Source organism: Drosophila virilis, chromosome 5 (assembly GCF_030788295.1).
Source record: "Drosophila virilis strain 15010-1051.87 chromosome 5, Dvir_AGI_RSII-ME, whole genome shotgun sequence".
NCBI classification, from domain to species: Eukaryota; Metazoa; Arthropoda; class Insecta; order Diptera; family Drosophilidae; genus Drosophila; species Drosophila virilis.
The window spans coordinates 20,007,605-20,025,469 of NC_091547.1; the positions used below are offsets into that span (position 1 = coordinate 20,007,605).

General features: G+C 42.3%; 2 protein-coding genes across 3 annotated transcripts; both read right to left on the reverse strand.

The window, feature by feature from the left end:
- Positions 1 to 105: 105 nt before the first annotated feature.
- Pepck1 (Phosphoenolpyruvate carboxykinase 1) lies at positions 106 to 3,354 on the reverse strand. Its single transcript, XM_002049310.4, has 2 exons — positions 3,022 to 3,354; positions 106 to 2,391 (listed from the first exon to the last, which is right to left on the reverse strand). The coding sequence occupies exons 1-2, from the start codon at positions 3,051 to 3,053 to the stop codon at positions 480 to 482; spliced, it is 1,944 nt and encodes a 647-aa protein (XP_002049346.2). The 5' UTR covers positions 3,054 to 3,354; the 3' UTR covers positions 106 to 479.
- Positions 3,355 to 6,079: 2,725 nt separating this feature from the next.
- Positions 6,080 to 17,477, reverse strand: Pepck2 (Phosphoenolpyruvate carboxykinase 2). Of its 2 annotated transcripts, none has more exons than XM_002049309.4 (2): positions 17,068 to 17,477; positions 6,080 to 8,044 (listed from the first exon to the last, which is right to left on the reverse strand). In XM_002049309.4, the coding sequence occupies exons 1-2, from the start codon at positions 17,100 to 17,102 to the stop codon at positions 6,160 to 6,162; spliced, it is 1,920 nt and encodes a 639-aa protein (XP_002049345.1). In that variant the 5' UTR covers positions 17,103 to 17,477; the 3' UTR covers positions 6,080 to 6,159. The 2 variants fall into 2 exon arrangements, with proteins under 2 accessions (XP_002049345.1, XP_070066085.1); XM_070209984.1 differs by lacking the exon at positions 17,068 to 17,477 and adding an exon at positions 9,956 to 10,037.
- Positions 17,478 to 17,865: the final 388 nt, after the last annotated feature.

Here is a 17,865-nt window from a genome sequence, read left to right on the forward strand (position 1 = left end):
TTTTGATATATTTGCCAAAACTTTGATTTGTTTGTTAAAGTATTTCCTTTAAGCTTATTAGCTTATTTGCTTTTCAAAACAGCAGAAAAAGGTATGCGAATATGATTATGATAAAATCTTTTGGTTTTATTAGAATTATATGTTTTTTACTTTTTTGTTTTCTTCATTATTTGTTTTTTCTTTTATACAGATCTTAACTTAAGACTTAAGGCTAAACACTTATATAATAAATAGTTTTGGAAGTCTGCGGCTTAAACTCTAGAGAAACGACTAAGTGAAAAAATAAATTGTTAGCATAGTCTTCGGGTTATATAGAGTATATATGTTGGTTTTTGTGGGCGGGGTTTTAGGTTATATGTTTGCAGGTTTTGTGGGATAGTTTTGCTTAGGTTTATAGGTGGTGCAAGGCGGGTAAAGATGCGTGTTTGTGTGCGTGCGGGTGAAAGATTTGTGATAAATTCTCTGCTGGGCAACTGCATTTACAAGTCGGCAACGAGTCCTTTCAGCTTGTCCAGTTCCGCATAGATGCTGGCGGGCAGATCAGCGCCCACTTGCGTCTCGAAGTAGTTGCGTATAGCCTCTACCTCCTGTGTCCAGAACTCCTTGGGGAGCGAGAACAGCTGCTCCACATCGATCTGCTCCTTCATGCCAGCCAAGTTGAGTTCACCTGCGGCGGGTATGCGACCAATGGCAGACTCCACGTAACAGGGCTCACCATTGACACGGCGCAGGATCCAGTCAAGCACACGAGAGTTCTCTCCATATCCGGGCCACATGAATTTGCCAGCATCGCTCTTGCGGAACCAGTTGACATGGAAGATTTTGGGCACCTGGCCGCGTTTCTCCATGCTCAGCCAATGGGCCACATAGTCGCCAAAGTTGTAGCCGAAGAAGGGACGCATTGCGAAGGGATCGTGCATGATCACCTTGCCCTTGTGCTCAGCCGCGGCTGTCGATTCACTGCGCATAGCGGCGCCAATGAAGACACCATGTGTCCAGTCGCGAGCCTCATAAATCAAGGGCACGCCAGCTGGGCGACGACCGCCAAAGAGCATGGCAGAGATGGGCACGCCAGCTGGATCCTCCCAGGCGCCATCGATAATGGGGCACTGGGCGGCCGGTGTGCAGAAGCGGGAGTTAGGATGAGCAGCTGGTTTGCCAGATTCCTTGGTCCAGGGCTTGCCCAACCAATCGGTGATCTGCACATTGGGAGCCAGACTGCTCTCCATGCCCTCCCAGTAGACGCCGCCATCCGAAGTGGAGGCCACATTGGTGAAGATGGTGTTCTTGAAGACGGTGTTCATGGCAATGGGATTGGTCTCCACGGAGGTGCCAGGTGCAACGCCAAAGAAGCCATTCTCGGGATTGATGGCACGCAGCACACCCTGTGAGTCGAACTTCATCCAGGCGATGTCATCGCCCACGCACTCCACCTTGTAGTTAGACAGGGAGGGATTCAACATGGCCAGATTGGTTTTGCCGCAGGCCGAAGGGAAGGCGGCAGTGATGTACTTCTTGACGCCCTTGGGATCGGTGATGCCCAGGATGAGCATGTGCTCGGCCAGCCAGCCCTCCCGCTTGGCAATGGTGCTGCCAATGCGCAGAGCGAAGCACTTCTTGCCCAGCAGCGAGTTGCCACCATAGCCAGAGCCATAAGAGACAATCAGATTCTCGGCGGGCTTATGCAAGATGATGGTGCGCTCGGGATCACAGGGCCAGGAAGGCTGCTCCACTACACCATTGGCTGGTGTGCCCACGGAGTGCAAGGCGCGCACGAACTCCTCCTTCTTGGCTAGCTGCTGGAGCACAGAAGCGCCCATGCGGGTCATGATGCGCATGGAAGCGACCACATAAGCGGAGTCGGTGACCTCAATGCCGATCTTGGAGAGTGGCGAACCCACTGGACCCATGCTGAAGGGTACCACATACATGGTGCGACCCTTCATGCAGCCAGGGAAGCGCTGTTGAATAGCGGCCTCCATGTCCAGAGGGGAAATCCAGTTGCCCAGGGTACCCTTGACACCATCCTTGGGCGTGGGTATGGTCTCCTCGCGTGTCTCGGTGCAGATGAATGTCTTGGACTCCACGCGGGCCACATCACCAGGATTAGTCCTGGCCAGCCAGCAGTTCTCGTACTTGGGCAAGGCCACAATGGTACCCGACTCCAGCAGCGTCTTGATAAGCATCTTGTTCTCCTGCTCGGAGCCATCGCAAATGTGCACCTGATCAGGCTGGCACAGAGCAACTGCTTCCTCTACGAAGCTGCGCACGCCGGCAGTCAAGGAGCTAACATCGCCATACGAGGTGGGAATGCCACGGATGTGGCTGTACAGGCCACAATTATCCTGGCGCAGCTTGTGCAGCTGGGGCAGACCGCAGCCATTGGCGGAACTGTAAGTGGAAAATAAGGAATTTATGAGTGAGTGTTGCGTGAGAAGGCAGTGGGTCAGTGGGTGAGGCGTGAATAAAGTGTTATCTTGGAAGGTGGAAAAAAAAGAAAGAGCTAGAATTGAGTTTTATAAAGAGTTGAGATGTTAGATGGAGATTTCGTGCACAGTAAGTTAAAAAGATCGGTAAATTGCTTTTCCCAATTTAACACTAAAAGTTATTCAAAATATTTAGTCAACAACATTTTGAACCGTTCGCGGATAAATTAAAATTTTTAAAGACCACAAAAAATGTAGTAAATTCTTTTGCTTTTAATTTTTTGTATAAACATGTTTCTTATAATTCTTTGTAAGGAAATGATTCAGAAAATTTGACGGTAAAACAAATAAGCTTTAGTCATTTAATTTATATATTTTTATCATAATATGCACAAAACATATTTTTGATATTTGTTTAGCTCTTTTTTTGCACATCAAAATAGTTCAAAGAATTCAGTCTTGTTAGTATGAAAAGTTTGTGTTTTGTTAAAAATACTTTCTGGGGCATGCAACATCTAGAGGTTTCTGGGTGTGGTGATGTATACATATGTGTGTTTGGATTTCTTTTCTTGCTTCTCGTACAACTCGTACTTACATAATTTTGCTTTGTTCAATGAGCTCAGGCATTTTGTTGTTGTTGTTTTTTTTTTTATATTAATAATAAGAAATTTATTTTCTTTCAAAGACTTTGGAATATGGCGCACAAATAAACTTTTGATTTTGCGTTTAGATTTGGCAAAAAACAATGAAATTTGTCAAATATCACAATTTAATTATCACAATTTGTATTATAATTTGTTTTTTTGTTTAGTTTAGTTGGTTGTTGTGTGTGCTTTCATATGTTTCTCCAGAGTTTTTTGTCAAAAATCAATTTGATTTTCAGATCACTGAAATTAAATGTTTCACTTGATCTTTCCATTTACTCAGTCCACGAGTAACTGATGCCAACTGCTCGCTGCAGTCGGCCTTTTATACGCTCCGCGGCAGCGCTGCCGCTGGTGACTGCCCGATGCGACTAGAACATGATTAACGGGGGCCGCACGATCGGCTGGCGTTCGGCTGCGTCTTCGGCTCGACTCGGCTCGGCTGGGCACTTGTTTCGCTTTGTTTTTATGAGAAGCGCGCGCGCGCCTCAGGTCAAACGTCGGACACGCTGATTGGCCGCTCGCCGGGAGGCTCGGCAATTGTTTTGGTTTTTCACAGCGTTTGTCCAGCGCAGGGGAGTTGTGTGTGTGTGAGGGGGGTTATTATTACGGCCGCCGCCGCTTGGCAACAGGCCTTGTTGTCATTGTCGCTGTGGCAAGTTTCAGCTTATTTTTGTTTTTCTTTTTGTTTGTGTTTTTTGTGTCTTTTTTTTTGTATATATAGATTTTATTTGCATTGCCGCTCTTCAATTCATTTTTGCTGTTATTTTGATAGCGCGCCTTTCGCTCGCTTTGATAAGAGTCATTTAGCGCTATTTGTGCTCCACTTGCTGATATTTGTTTTTGCTTTCCTCGCCAGCCACTAATTTAATTATTTTGTTTGGTTATGTTTTCTATTCGATATCGTTCGAGTACGTAAATCGCCTGCAATTGATGTACACCGTTATTAGATATTCTCGATAAGATCTACATACGTCTAATTATCGTAACCTACTCTGCTTTTTTGGGTGTATTGTGTCCTTCCATTCGTTTCGCGATGTGGGCAAACAATTCGCTTGTGTGCACATATCTATTTAATACATAATATATATATAAAGGAAATTTCCCGCCCATAAGCACATGGTAGTAAAACCTACCTGCCGCCACCCCCTAATGCGCACCACACGCGCCCACCCACGCCTTACGCTCCGACATCACATGGCTGTTGCGACTTGTTTTCAAATTGCCAGAGCGTTTTGTGTGGCCACTTTCGCATATTGGCAAAACTGGTGACGGGAAAGATTTTGATGATCTAGCCAAATTCATTGCGTTCTATTATAATGTTGGCCATGGCCATCAGCCAAACGGCTTGGAGGCCATGAATGGATAGAACGGTTTAGTTTTTTTTTTTTGGCATTCGCATAAACACACGAAAATATACGCATGGATATTATCATGTGTTCTGGGAAGGAGAAATGAAGGTGCCCAAATACCAAATGGGGTTATAGCAAGTCATATAGCATATTGATCAAGGAACTGACCTTAATATTTATTTATTAAGGAACTGGTATACCTTGTGATCCTTGTATGACGTCTGTTTATATACCAGTTAAAGTTTTTATCAGCCTACCTCCACGCGTCTCTTGAAATTGCAAAAAAAAAAAAATGTTTAAAAATTCGCGGAATTTTTTTTCGTGTGTTTATTTTTATACCATGGACTTGTTTTTCTAGTTCAGCTTGATAAGCAGCATCACCATCAACTGTCTGCTTGTGCTGCCAGTGTTCACACACCTCTACCCTGCCTGATCTTGCGATTCCCCTCAAATCCCATGCCTCATGCCTAAGCCCCGCGACGTGCAAAGATCGCCTTGCTATAGCAAAGCGTGCTTGATGACTTGACTTTATTTTTGAATTTACGTCAATGATTCGACGGATCAATAAATAAATAATGAAAATCAATATACATAACGCTATAGACATACAAATTGTAATACAGCTCGCGGCTTATCAATCTGGTAAACGAGCCCCTAGACTCGGAAAGCAGTGGAAAATATTCTATTCTAAATATAGAGTTGAGCTCTGTTTTTAGTTCATAATGTTGGTCGCTAACCGGATCTGAAAATTGACAAACAGTTACGAGTATTTTCCAGAGGATCTTGGTGACATCTATTACATTTTTCTCTTCTTAAAGACTAAGAGCAACCTTTTATGACATTGCTTTAAAGATACTACCAATCATTGTTCCAATGGCTCTTATCGTTAAACCTTAAAATAAATATATTTATCAACTCTAAGGTCTATAAAACTATGATAACTTCTGGTCGAATGCCTTAACCTTGACTTGAGGTCTAAAAATATCCCTTTACAACTGCAGTTAAAGATTTTAATCAGTTAGATACGTACCTCTCAGTTACCCTGTTCTCTCCAATTATGTTAGGAACCATTAACTTATCGAACTGCGAAACCTTTTTTGTTTATCAAATTGTCAGAGTTTTTTTTTTTTGATCGGTTAGAGGCTTGTCGGATAAAACCCTGGCATAACTATCAAATATTTACTGCACTCTATGTACACTTCGCCTTTCTACCCTTTATTATCTTACCATTACTTGCTTTGAATTGTTTTTGAATAGCTAACCGGATCTTAGACCCCTTTCGTGGGCACACTTGTTGGCTTATCAGTTTTTTGTTGAGGCCTCTTTTCTTTGGCGATTTGCTACATGTAGAATCACACCACCTCACGAGCAAGGCGTTAATCAGACCTTGACAACTGCGGAGGCCCGTTTGCTTTTCCACCAAGATCAACGTTCTATAAAACTTTTTTTGGTGTCCAAATTTTGGTGTACTTTTTTTTACCATTTTATTTACTTGTTTTTTTTTCGCGCGATCTTGATAATTCGCAGCGGTGCAGAGAGGTTAACGCGATTATGAATTTATATGCTTGTTTACGCCAATTTGTGGACGGGCCTCCCGATAGCCACGCCCCGTGCCATATAATGGGGCAGCCATGGAATGCCATGGTACAAAAAAATCTTGTTGCTGGTTTTTTTGTTAGACTTTATTAAACTAAGATTACCAATAACCTATGGAACCCAACATGGAGCAACAACACATCACATGCTGGCCACGCGCTTCTTCAGTTCGGCCAGCTGCTGCGCCACAGGGCGCGGCAAGTGACCGCCCACTTGAGCGTCAAAGTACTGCTCGATTTCCTTGGCTTCCTGCTGCCAAAACTCCTTGGGCAGCTCGAACAGCTGCTTGAGATCCACATTGCCCGGCAGGCCGGCAACATTTAGAGCGCCCTGACTGGGCAGGCGGCCAATGGGCGATTCCTCAAAACAATTTTCGCCCTGCACGCGACGGAAAATCCAGTCCAGCACGCGCGAATTGTCGCCAAATCCAGGCCACAAGAACTTGCCCTCGTCACTCTTGCGGAACCAGTTGACATGGAAAATCTTGGGCACCTGGCCGCGTTTCTCCATGCTCAGCCAATGGGCGAGGTAGTCGCCAAAATTGTAGCCAAAGAAGGGACGCATTGCGAAGGGATCGTGCATGATAACCTTGGCCTTGTGCTCCGCCGCGGCGGTAGCCTCGCTGCGCATGGAGGCGCCTATAAAGACGCCATGTGCCCAGTCGCGAGCCTCATAGACTAGAGGAACGCCCGCTGGACGTCGTCCGCCGAAAAGTATAGCTGAGATGGGCACGCCAGCGCTGTCCTCCCAGGCGGGATCAATGATGGGGCATTGGGCGGCGGGCGTGCAAAATCGGGAGTTGGGATGTGCGGCAGGCTTGCCCGATTCCCTGGACCAGAGCTTGCCCAGCCAGTCGGTGACAGTAACATTGGCCAATTGAGCCTCTTCCATGCCCTCCCAGTAGACGCCGCCATCCGAAGTGGACGCAACATTGGTAAAGACCGTATTACGGAAGATGGTGTCCATGGCAATGGGATTGGTGGCACGCGAGGTACCAGGCGCCACACCAAAGAAGCCATTCTCGGGATTAATAGCACGCAGCACGCCCTGTGCATCGAACTTCATCCAGGCGATGTCGTCGCCCACGCACTCCACCTTGTAGCCCGGCAAAGTGGGCGTCATCATGGCGAGATTGGTCTTGCCGCAGGCCGAGGGAAAAGCGGCAGCCACGTAAATCTTCTTGCCCTGCGGATTGGTGATGCCCAGGATGAGCATGTGCTCGGCCAGCCAGCCCTCCCGCTTGGCAATGGTGCTGCCAATGCGCAGAGCGAAGCACTTCTTGCCCAGCAGCGAGTTGCCGCCATAGCCGGAGCCATAGGAGACGATCTCGTTTTCGGCCGGCTTGTGCAGAATGATGGTGCGCTCGGGATCGCACGGCCAGGAGGCCTGAGCCTGTACACCACTAGCCGGTGTGCCCACCGAGTGAAGGCACTTGACGAACTGACCATCGCCCTGTTGCAGCACCTGCAGCACTGGGGCGCCGGCGCGCGTCATAATCTTCATGGACTCGACCACATAGGGCGAGTCGGTGATCTCAATGCCTATTTTGGAGAGCGGTGAGCCCACCGGTCCCATGCTAAAGGGTATCACGTACATAGTGCGACCCTTCATGCAGCCAGGAAAACGTTCCGCGATGGCTGCCTGCAGATCCGTCTCGGATATCCAGTTGCCCAGCGTGCCCGGTGTGGCATTGGGCGTCACCGGCACCGTCTGCTCCTTGCGCTCCGTGCTAATAAACGTCTTGGACTCGACGCGTGCCACATCAGCGGGATTGGTGCGCGCCAGCCAGCAGTTCTCGTACTTGAGCAGCGGCAGAATTGTGCCCTGCTTGAGCATCAGACCCTGCAGCAGCTTACTCTCCGCCGGGCTGCCATCGCAGATGTGCACACGCTCCGGCTGGCACAGATTCACGCACTTATCCACATAATCCCGGACAGCGGGCGTCAGCGTCTTGGCATCCCCATATTGCACGGACAGCGCACGGCAGACCAGACGAAAATTGTAGCACTTTGGTGGACCGGCCAGCCTGTGGAAGAAAAGAATTTCCTTGGTTCAGTAAGTAAGATCTGTGGCTACCTAATTGGAGGTTAGGTACAGGTGGAAACCCTAACACAGCTGCTTCTTGGGCCTACTTTAATGCCTGCACAGACGCTGGCCGTACCCCGTTTTATCGGCGCCTTTTGTGCACAACTGTACCTCAATCAGTATTCTAAGTATGTGCGCCCCAGCTGCTGGAAAAAAGAGCCGAGTCGCCGTCGCATTTATCCCACACACAATTGTAAAACGAAAACTGGCTAATCAGCTGTTAGCTGGTAGTGCAGGTTTCTGCCTATACCCTGTAAAGCAAATGGCGCCAAATGGGGGTTGTGTGTCAGAGGGAGGCGTTCCTATGTCTATTGAGCTAAAATCAAATTATTAACTGAACTGAACGGAGGGTCCAGTTGATGCCTTTTATCCTTAAAACTTAACTTAACTGTTATATACCTATATATAAATTAAATTACCTATATTATATAAATTAATTTAGGTAATGGGCTAATTTTATAATGTCTGTTTGTATTTATAAATCTTGAAGACTATTTATATATTGTTTTTATATTTATATAGATCAGCATCGTCTTAGTGTAGGAACAATGATAATGATCAAAACAAATGACTCTCCATAATCGTACTTTGACTATCAGCACAATTTTAAAAGATTAGTTTTAGCAAACAAGCGAATCCAACTCATTTGAAAATAACAAATGAATTTTAAGTTATTATCAAACATTAAGATTAGCTTTGAGATTTAGAGCTAATTCGTAATGTATCCACATAATAAGTAGGTATTTATACTTTTCAATGGCTAAGTGAAAGCTAATGTTCTCTAAATGACAGAAAAATGGATGTACTTTCAATTACAGAGCATCTGAAAGTCATTAAATGTTTTTTTTAATTCTTTCTGTTTTTGAATTCATGAAAAACTTGCTCAGACTTTTGCACAGCGCGTTCGGTTTGGGGATTCCAAAGCAGCAGCGACAGAGAGACAACCTTCAATTGTCTCCGACGCAGCCGCCGCATATAGAGAGAGAGAGGGAGAGGGAGACACAGCCAGAAAGAGAGTGAGCGAGGGGGAAGGTGAAAAATATGAAGGCGTCATGACTGCGTCACTTTCATCTGGTCAAAGAGATCGTCTCGTTGAACTGGCTGAACTGAATTGAATGATGCAATGTTTCATCAGACAGCCTCTGGGTCTGCTACTTATGCTATGTTGTGCTCTCTGTTATGGTTAGAGTATAAGATTCTCAGCACAGCTGTTAGCCAACTGCTGCCAAATACCAAACTTGGCCAACAGTTAACATTTCAGTTAACTGCTAACCAGCCCCAGTTTATCTATGCGCTTTCGCTGGTAAAGCTCTATATATATGATCTATGTATCTCGCTCTTTTTTCTCGTTTATCGAATTAATCAGCTCTCATTCATATCTTGATGTCTGGGCACTTGTGTAGTTCTAGTTACATTGACAGGGCGGTACAAAGTCCATGGACTGTTCACGCCATTGTCGTTCGCTGGCCTGTTCCATTGGTGACGTCACATGCGTTTATGTAATCTAAATTTGTTTGTCAGACGACCATTTTTTTGAAACTGCGCATTTTCTAGCGGCGCGTTTAGCTACTCAAATACTCTATGCATGCGTGGTATATACTGTATCTATATATGTGAATGTACGCTGTGCGTATGTGTGTATGTGTGTGTGTGTGTGTGGCATATGGTCTGTGCCCTGGTTGGAGTCATTAACACACATTGCATGGCTGGCACATGATAAAATACTCGATGCTGTATCTAAAATGTCATCAAACTAATTTAAGCCCATGGAACAAGTATCCGCAGAGTCATTCAATTTAGATACACTTCTATAAGTGTTATACTTAGTTATAATTATTATTATTATACATACCACTTATATAATCTTTTTCCAAATTTCGTTGTAAAATTTTACCGAGATTACTAGATTTTGAAAAACTTTATACATGATATTAACTGATGTTGATTTTTTGTAGTTGAATTGACGAGAAAAGGAATTTGTTAAAATACAACAAATTATTTGAATGCTTTCAATGGAAATTTGTCAACAGTTTTTTCTGAGACCTTTCCTTTTTTCCCAGTAAAACAGTTAATTTAAAACTTAAAATTTCTATGATGCTTACTTACTATATAGTAAATATATATTGTGCCTGTTTGCTTGCCATTTCTCCAAGGGTATATAGAAAACGTGAAATATATATTCATATACTATATGAAAATGCTTGTGAAATCGACAAATCGAAATTTTGGTCATTTGCTGAAACTAACCTTACTTCATTTACGTCAAATCAAATCGCAAAGCGCTAATTAATTTGTGTGCTAATTTAAACCGAATGATTATTTAATAAATGTTTGTGTTTTTTTTTTTTTTTTTGTTTTTGTTTCGTTTTTATCAAATTGACAGCATTGTGGGGATACGCATAGCTCTATTGTTTATCTTTACCAAGTTTTGCTAACTTCTTTGGCTTATTTGCATTCCGATTTAAGACGTAAAGCGAAACCTAAGCCCAACCCAATCCAGATTAAATATTTACGTACATTTCTGCTGCTGCTGTTTGCCGTCTGGCGGGTTTTATGGGTCGGGTTTATGGGGCTGTTAATTGTATTTATTTTTTGCATTATTTATGTGCCATGACTTTGCTAATGATAAGAACTGACCATAGTTAAATAGTTTTGTTTATTTAAAACAAATTTTCAACAGCGATATTTTCGCTATCAGCTTTGACACTTGTAGCTAATTATTCGGAACAGACTTTTCTACAATATTTGATGGGTGCCACGCGCTCAAAACAAACTAAGAGTCCACTTTTCAGCTGATTAGAACTCAAAAATGGTCTGGGTATGTGAAAGGCAAATGGGTATTGGAAATGGGAACGGGAATCTGAAATGGGATCAACATTATTTCGCTCGACTCGCTGTCGCGTGCGTTTGTTCTCTTGGCATTTTTCAAATGGCAAGTGCATTTTTATCCCACTCACACATTGCTGCTTTTTATGCTCTGTTAATTTAAAATAAGTGGGTATATAAAATATATTTGCGTATGGATACCCTGTAAGGCTTAAAGTTCTTCTCGACCAGCTAACCTAAGGCATAAAATCATTTAGAGCAGAACAAGAGTTCGAGTTATTTAACATGGGCAGAGATGTTCTGATCAATAATATACCCTGTTAAAAACCTGATGTAAAACCACATTCGTTAATCGAAGAATAACACTGCTCACTACAAGATACTCAGATACTTATTTTTAATAAAAGCGTGAGAATATTATTTTAAAATAATAAATATGTATGTGTAATTTTTCTTGCTTTGTTAATAAAGCAAACCACTCGGATAGACTACAATATACCCTGGTATAACTTGCTTAAGCTCATGCCAACAAAGATCTTACAAGTTTATAGAGACGAAATATAAGAAAAATTCTTCTAATGTTATTTAGAAGACGTTACACTCTTAAAGACTTAAGGAATACCCAGTTAGTCTAAAGGATAATCAGTCTCTAGACTAAGCCTTGGTTATAGCACAGAGACTAAGCATCAGATTATTTGTTTGACTTTGAGCAAACCTAACATACACCTTATATCCTTTTAGTGCTGGGTATATGGCCGCACGCCCATTTTTTTGGACATGCCGCAACACGGACCGGCAGCTGCTTTGTTGCCATTGCTGTGGCACATTTTATTTTTGCGCCGTGTATTTATTTTTATTTTTATTGAGATTTTCATGCGTTGCGAAAATGAATACGCAGAAAATTAACAAGCGCGTGTTTTCTCCCCATATATAAATATATATATATGGAAAATTTATAGCTCTATGGCAACAACTATATATGTATATAGTAGTGCCTATAGATATCTGTACATATATGTCTAGGTGTATATACATTTTGACGTGGCATTTTTATTTCTGGATGCGTGGCAACCGAATTGGGAATTTCATACTTGGACATTTTCGGCTGTTTTAATACAAAAATTATAAATTGATTTCATATGATTTCCTCTTTGAAAGTCTGTACCTTAAAAGAACTTTAGTTTGGCTTTGAACAAGTTCATTAACTTGCCACGTTGCCTTGGCCTTAGTTTCAGAACCAGACAGACCGAAATAAAACACACGGACACACACACACACATAAAGCCTAAGGGCAGCCGTAATCATATATATTAAGATTTACCCATCGATGTGACCCTCCTTTTTCAATCTTATCAGCTGGCCAACGCCAGTCGGCCAAGCACTCAGAAATTAAACCAGTTTTCCAGCTCCAGTTTGAACCAGTTGTCGCCGACATCAAAAACAAAAACAAACAAAAAATTGATGACGACGCGTGGCAAATCGCGTAATGAGTTGAACACAAAAAACAAGACTACTTTATTTTGGCTTACAAGATTTACGTGCCAAATTATTTACAGACCGTTTTATTATGACGTGTTTGTTTCACTGGGGGAGTCTTCCCTTAGTCACAGTCGTTCAGCCGCACGGTAGCTGATGGAAAGTTTGCTATAGCCGACAAAATATTTACTACTATATTGCAATATCAGCAGCTCGTTTCTGAAATGACGCTGAGAAAAACTGTATTGCTGGGTTTTTCGTTCTGGGTCTGAAGTGCAGAATTAATATGATACTTTTCGAACCTCCCATATACGAGCGCTTGCTCTATATAACTATTTCTAGTGTTTTTTTATTCCTCTTATTAAAGGTTTTTCCGACGCTTTGACGTCACATACTAATCTCTAGACTACACAAAAGCTGGAAAACTATAGGTTTTATTGAAATTTTATATTTAAAGATGAGTTGTTTAAGGGATCCGGGTTCGAATCTGATGCGCGTGTCTAAACAGAAATAAAGTTCGCCCACATAATCAGCAATGATTAATATTATGGCACTAATTTCGTGAGAACATTTATATAAATTATTTCTCAACAAATGTTTTTCAATACAATTGACTGGAAACATGCTCTGTGTAGAAAATGTGAGGAGGAAATGTTTAAGAAGATAGGTTCCGTTGATTAATTGGCAGCCTGACAGTCATGGTAAGGACTTTAAAGACTCATAGTGTATTTAGCGCAAATAGCCTAACAAATTACCTAACTACATTATTTAAGACCATGATCAGAAGTTGTCCTAGTAACAATTTATTTAGCTCAAGATCAGCTAATCGAGTTTCATGTTTTTCCCACATTGAAAGTTCCAGTAAAAACTGGTTGTTATTGTGCATTGCTGTTATGTTGAGGTTGTAACTGGCGGGGATATCTTTGTAATATAACGAAACGGCTAGATAATAAAACGTTTAAATATTAACCAATATGTTCTTAGGCAACCCAGACAATTTAATATGCCAGCTATCCAAGGCCAAGGTCAAGAAACTGTATTGAATTTTGTCCCACAAAAATTGAGTTCCAGTGAGAACTGGTACTTATTAGCTTTGTTCAACCGAGAATAGTGCTTTGTATTAATGAGCTCCATGGCATATCAAAGTCCAAGCGACAACCAGAAGCAACGACTTCGTGTGTCTGTATGTGCGTGTGTTTACCAACTGATAAGCAAACATAATGTAGGCGTATAAACGCCTATAGGTCTGTGTAGATTACAGAGTATTCCATATATTATATGGTAGGTAATATACGCGTCGCAACATCGCAATCAATGTCTATGCGGGTGATCTGGGTGGATGGGCGTAAAGTTTCTGTGGCGCAATTAAAATGCTAAGATCCGCATAGAGCGTGTAATACTTATATATATGTATATATATAGCGTGTATGTGCACAGTACAAAAAATATTCCATTTAATAAAAGCAGAGCAATAGAATTTGCCATTAAAGCCAATTTTGGATTAAATTATCAAGCAAATGAGACTAAAAAATATCACCCATCCACCCAAAATCCATCTTATAACAATCTTACCATCGCTCTCTCTCTCCCTATTTTCCTCTCTCTCTCTCTCTCTTTTGCCCTGAATTTCTCTGTCTCAGATCACAAGTTGCATATTGAAGTGGCGCCTACCTGTCACACGACAGAACCTCAGTTCGTTTCCGGTACCCGACTTAAAAACCTTGTTCTCAGCAAAACAAACTAGTTGTATAAATGTTTTTTTTTTGCAGTGTACCTTTGTATGGCAATATTACACGTCATCGAGAACGTCTGCGATTGCTCATAAAAAAACATGTGTTTACCCAAAACTATCGAAATAAAGCATATACATATACGATCATTAGCTATCTTATCTAATCTCATGAAAAGAAATTCTTTGAAACCGAAACGAAATCGAGCGATAAATATTTCGATATTGTTGTAAACAAACAATTAACTGATAAGCTCTAAACACAATGCGACATAATTAGCAAGTGAATTTTCGGGTTCAGGCATTTCCTTTCAGCAATGACAAATTGAGACTCTTCAGTGTGCAATTAGCTGGAAAATATTATTCACATGTAATTGCGCTAGGCAATTGCGTATGTTATTTAACTTTAATTTGTTGTTACTGTTCTGGTAAATTCATAAATATTATTGTATTATTCGAATATTATTTATTTTACTCTTTTTTTTTGTCGTATTTCTATTTCTGTTTTGTTACGCTCGCTTGGGGGGCTCGGCTAGCAAAATAAAATAAATAAATGCCAATGCGAAGCGTCAATAACAACAATATTATTGCTGTCATTGTTGTTGCCGTTGCCCGGGTTGTGTAAGGTTATCATTCAGAGAGTTCAGACAGACGTTCTTGTCGCCAGCTGTCTGTAGATTACACAAGCCCAACAACGTCTGAACGCGAAGTGTATCTGACAGATACATATCTGTGCTTCCTAAAAGCTACTTGCCAAGAGGAAACCCATGCAAAGCGAATGCAAAAATTAAACCTCTTACCTAGGGTGAATGACTTGGAGATACCCTCTATATAGCGCTGAATTGCTATGACATTCTTTCATCTTAACTTGTAGGGCAGTGTTGAGTACAGGGTATCCACAGGTAATAGCCCATATAAACAGATTACGTTTTAGTAATTGACTTTAAGAGCCTCTGAGACAGACGAATAGACAGACCACTTGATTTTACAGATTAATTTACCTATTTTCAACTTATACAGGGTATTAAAAAAGGTTGTTTGTCAGGCCACAAAGTGCTGACCAGTTCAAAACACGCCACACACCAAAGCGGCTATCAAAACAAAAGCCAACAGCAAGCCAAACAAAAACTAAAAAAGCCAAAGAGATTTTTGTATTCATTTTTACTGATTTCCAGTGTCCGGCGCTGTTGCTAAGCGCCCTCAAAAACAAAGGCAACACCAATACAAGCAGCAATTTGTTTTTGTTTACTCACACACACACACACGCACGCACAGACAAGTCGCAGTGGGGCAGACAAGGGGCGTCGGCAGCAGAACTCGTCGGTCAACTGCAGCGCCGCCCGCCGATCGCTCTCTCCCTCACACACACACAAAGCACTCACAGCGCAGAGAGAAAAAAAAAACCGGAGCCAAAACAAAAACACAAAAACACTATACAACGTGGGCGTAAATAGACGGGGCGTGCTAAGGGGTCGGACGAGCGCTGATTGTAAAGCTAACAAAGAACAAGACACAAGGCAAACAAAGAAAACGCTCGACTTTCGAAAGCTTTGAAAACCCACAAAAGTATGCTATGCAAATTTTAAGTAAACGGAAGCAAAGTCGAATTTTGTATGAAGCGAGCAGCTGGAAATTATGCTACATTTATTGCAAACAGCTTCGCGGCAATTGATATTGATAGGAACTTAAATGATTATGGGCGTAACGCAACATAACGTCGAAATAGCTGTATTTATTCAAATAGAAGTCTATAAAGTTATTTCCTTAAGGCGTTTAGCTATTAGCGGGATGCTGGCTTGGGATACTTGGCTTAAGTCGGGTTAGATTATGTTGGGTTAAGTTGGGTCAGGTAAAGTTTCCTTCACCTTCAAACTGGGTATGAAATCTTAAGAGGCCATTGGTCATTCTCAAGCCAACCTAATCTAGCAGCCACATAAAAGTCTAAATCGTATATGTAATAAACAATAATAGGAAATCTGTCCAACTATAATGAATTAAAAGCCAAAATGTAACTTAATTAAAATGAAAAACAAAACAATCAATTTAAAAGAAAACGTAACTTACAGCTGAGCTACCTATAAGTTGATTAAAATAAAGATATGGAATAGCAACTGAGAAACTGGCTACCCAAAATTTATTTACTTTAATAAACTTTTATATAATTTATAATACAATGAAATTTGTTTTGCGGTTTTTGCCATAGCAACGACAATTGGCTGCAAATCTGAAATACGCTGTCTACTTTCGAGCGCAAGAAAATAACTTATGTGAGCAACTAAATAAAGTTGCCACGAATTCATTGATAAAACTTGTTAGGGAAAGAGGGCTGGGTAGGGGCGCACGGGTTGAAAGCGTGCGTGAAAAGTTGTTTATAAACAAACAATGTGTGTAAAATAATAAATAGGAGCGGGGCAGAGCTAGGGTTGGGCGGAATTAGTGATATATGCAGATATATGCGAAAGATGAGGGGTGAAAACCTACAGACTGCTCTAGATGGCATTGTGCTGGTTGTGGTTGTTATTCTTTTGCCCTAGCGAGTGCATTGATCCGTGGACTATCTGCGACATTAACATTGATGCTGTTGCTCTGGCAGCATGTGTGTGTGCGTGTGTGCATGAGCTGTGCTTTGTGTGTGCGTGCGATCAACGTGGAATTTTCCTCTGCTTTAACTGAATGAAGCAAAGATTTGGCTTTATCGCCGCGATAAGACCCCTTTTGCCCTAATATGGACTAAGCTTGAGGTAGGTTATTAGCCAAGTTAGTTGCCGGCGTGACCTTAACTAAACGCACAGGTAAGCCAAGTAGGCCACCCAAGGCCAGACAGTGCCTGGACCCAACCGCAGTCTGACACTGATCCGCTTAATGCTCTATATAGGGGGGACATATGTATGTACATACAGCTATAAAGTTTATATAAAAGTCTTGAGACTCACCCGCTGCGCAACAGTTGCACGCCTTTCAACAGCATTTTCACACTTATTTTCCCTTTTTCCTTTGGCTGTTTCCTTTCACTTTTTTTCTTTCGTTTTTTTTTTTTTGGTTTTTGCGCTCAGCTGTTGCTGCTGCCAATAGAATTCAGTCGTTTAATGAATTTATTTCGTCTTGCGCTAACGTTTAATTTGATCAAATTGCCAAGTCTTAATGCGAATTTAAATTTAAATATAACTGCAGAAACTAATTGAAGGGACGTGTCGCGCGTTTAGCTCTTCCAACTGCTCCCCCTCACTCGCTTTCGGTCTCGGTCTCGTTCTCTCTAGTTGCCAGTATCTGCCTCCACTCGTGGCACTTGTTGCGCTTCGGCAACTGTTGCTGTCGCTGCTGTTGCTGATGTTGCTGCCGGGGCACTTGTTGCTGCGTTCACACAACAATCGAAACTGAAACTCTATGTCAGTCGGTGCGCCTAAGTAACAGATGTACTACAAATTGTTGAGAGTATTTGTACATATGTACATTTTTGTCTACCATTTCGCTTTGTGTATGTGTGTGTCTTTATTTTGCGCTCTTTCTGTTTTTATGCACAGCCGGTTGGCTGATAAGATAACAGCCGTGCCCACGCTGCCTGCCGCTTGCTACGTGCCGCCTACCGCATGCACCAGACGCCGCGCCTCCTGCTGCTATACTCAATTCACTTGCCGTACAACTTTATCCGCCCAACTCAGCTGTCTCGCTCTCTTGCCCCATCTTCAATTTAACGGCTTCCTTATCAATGTTTGTGGCCTGTGGCCTGCTGC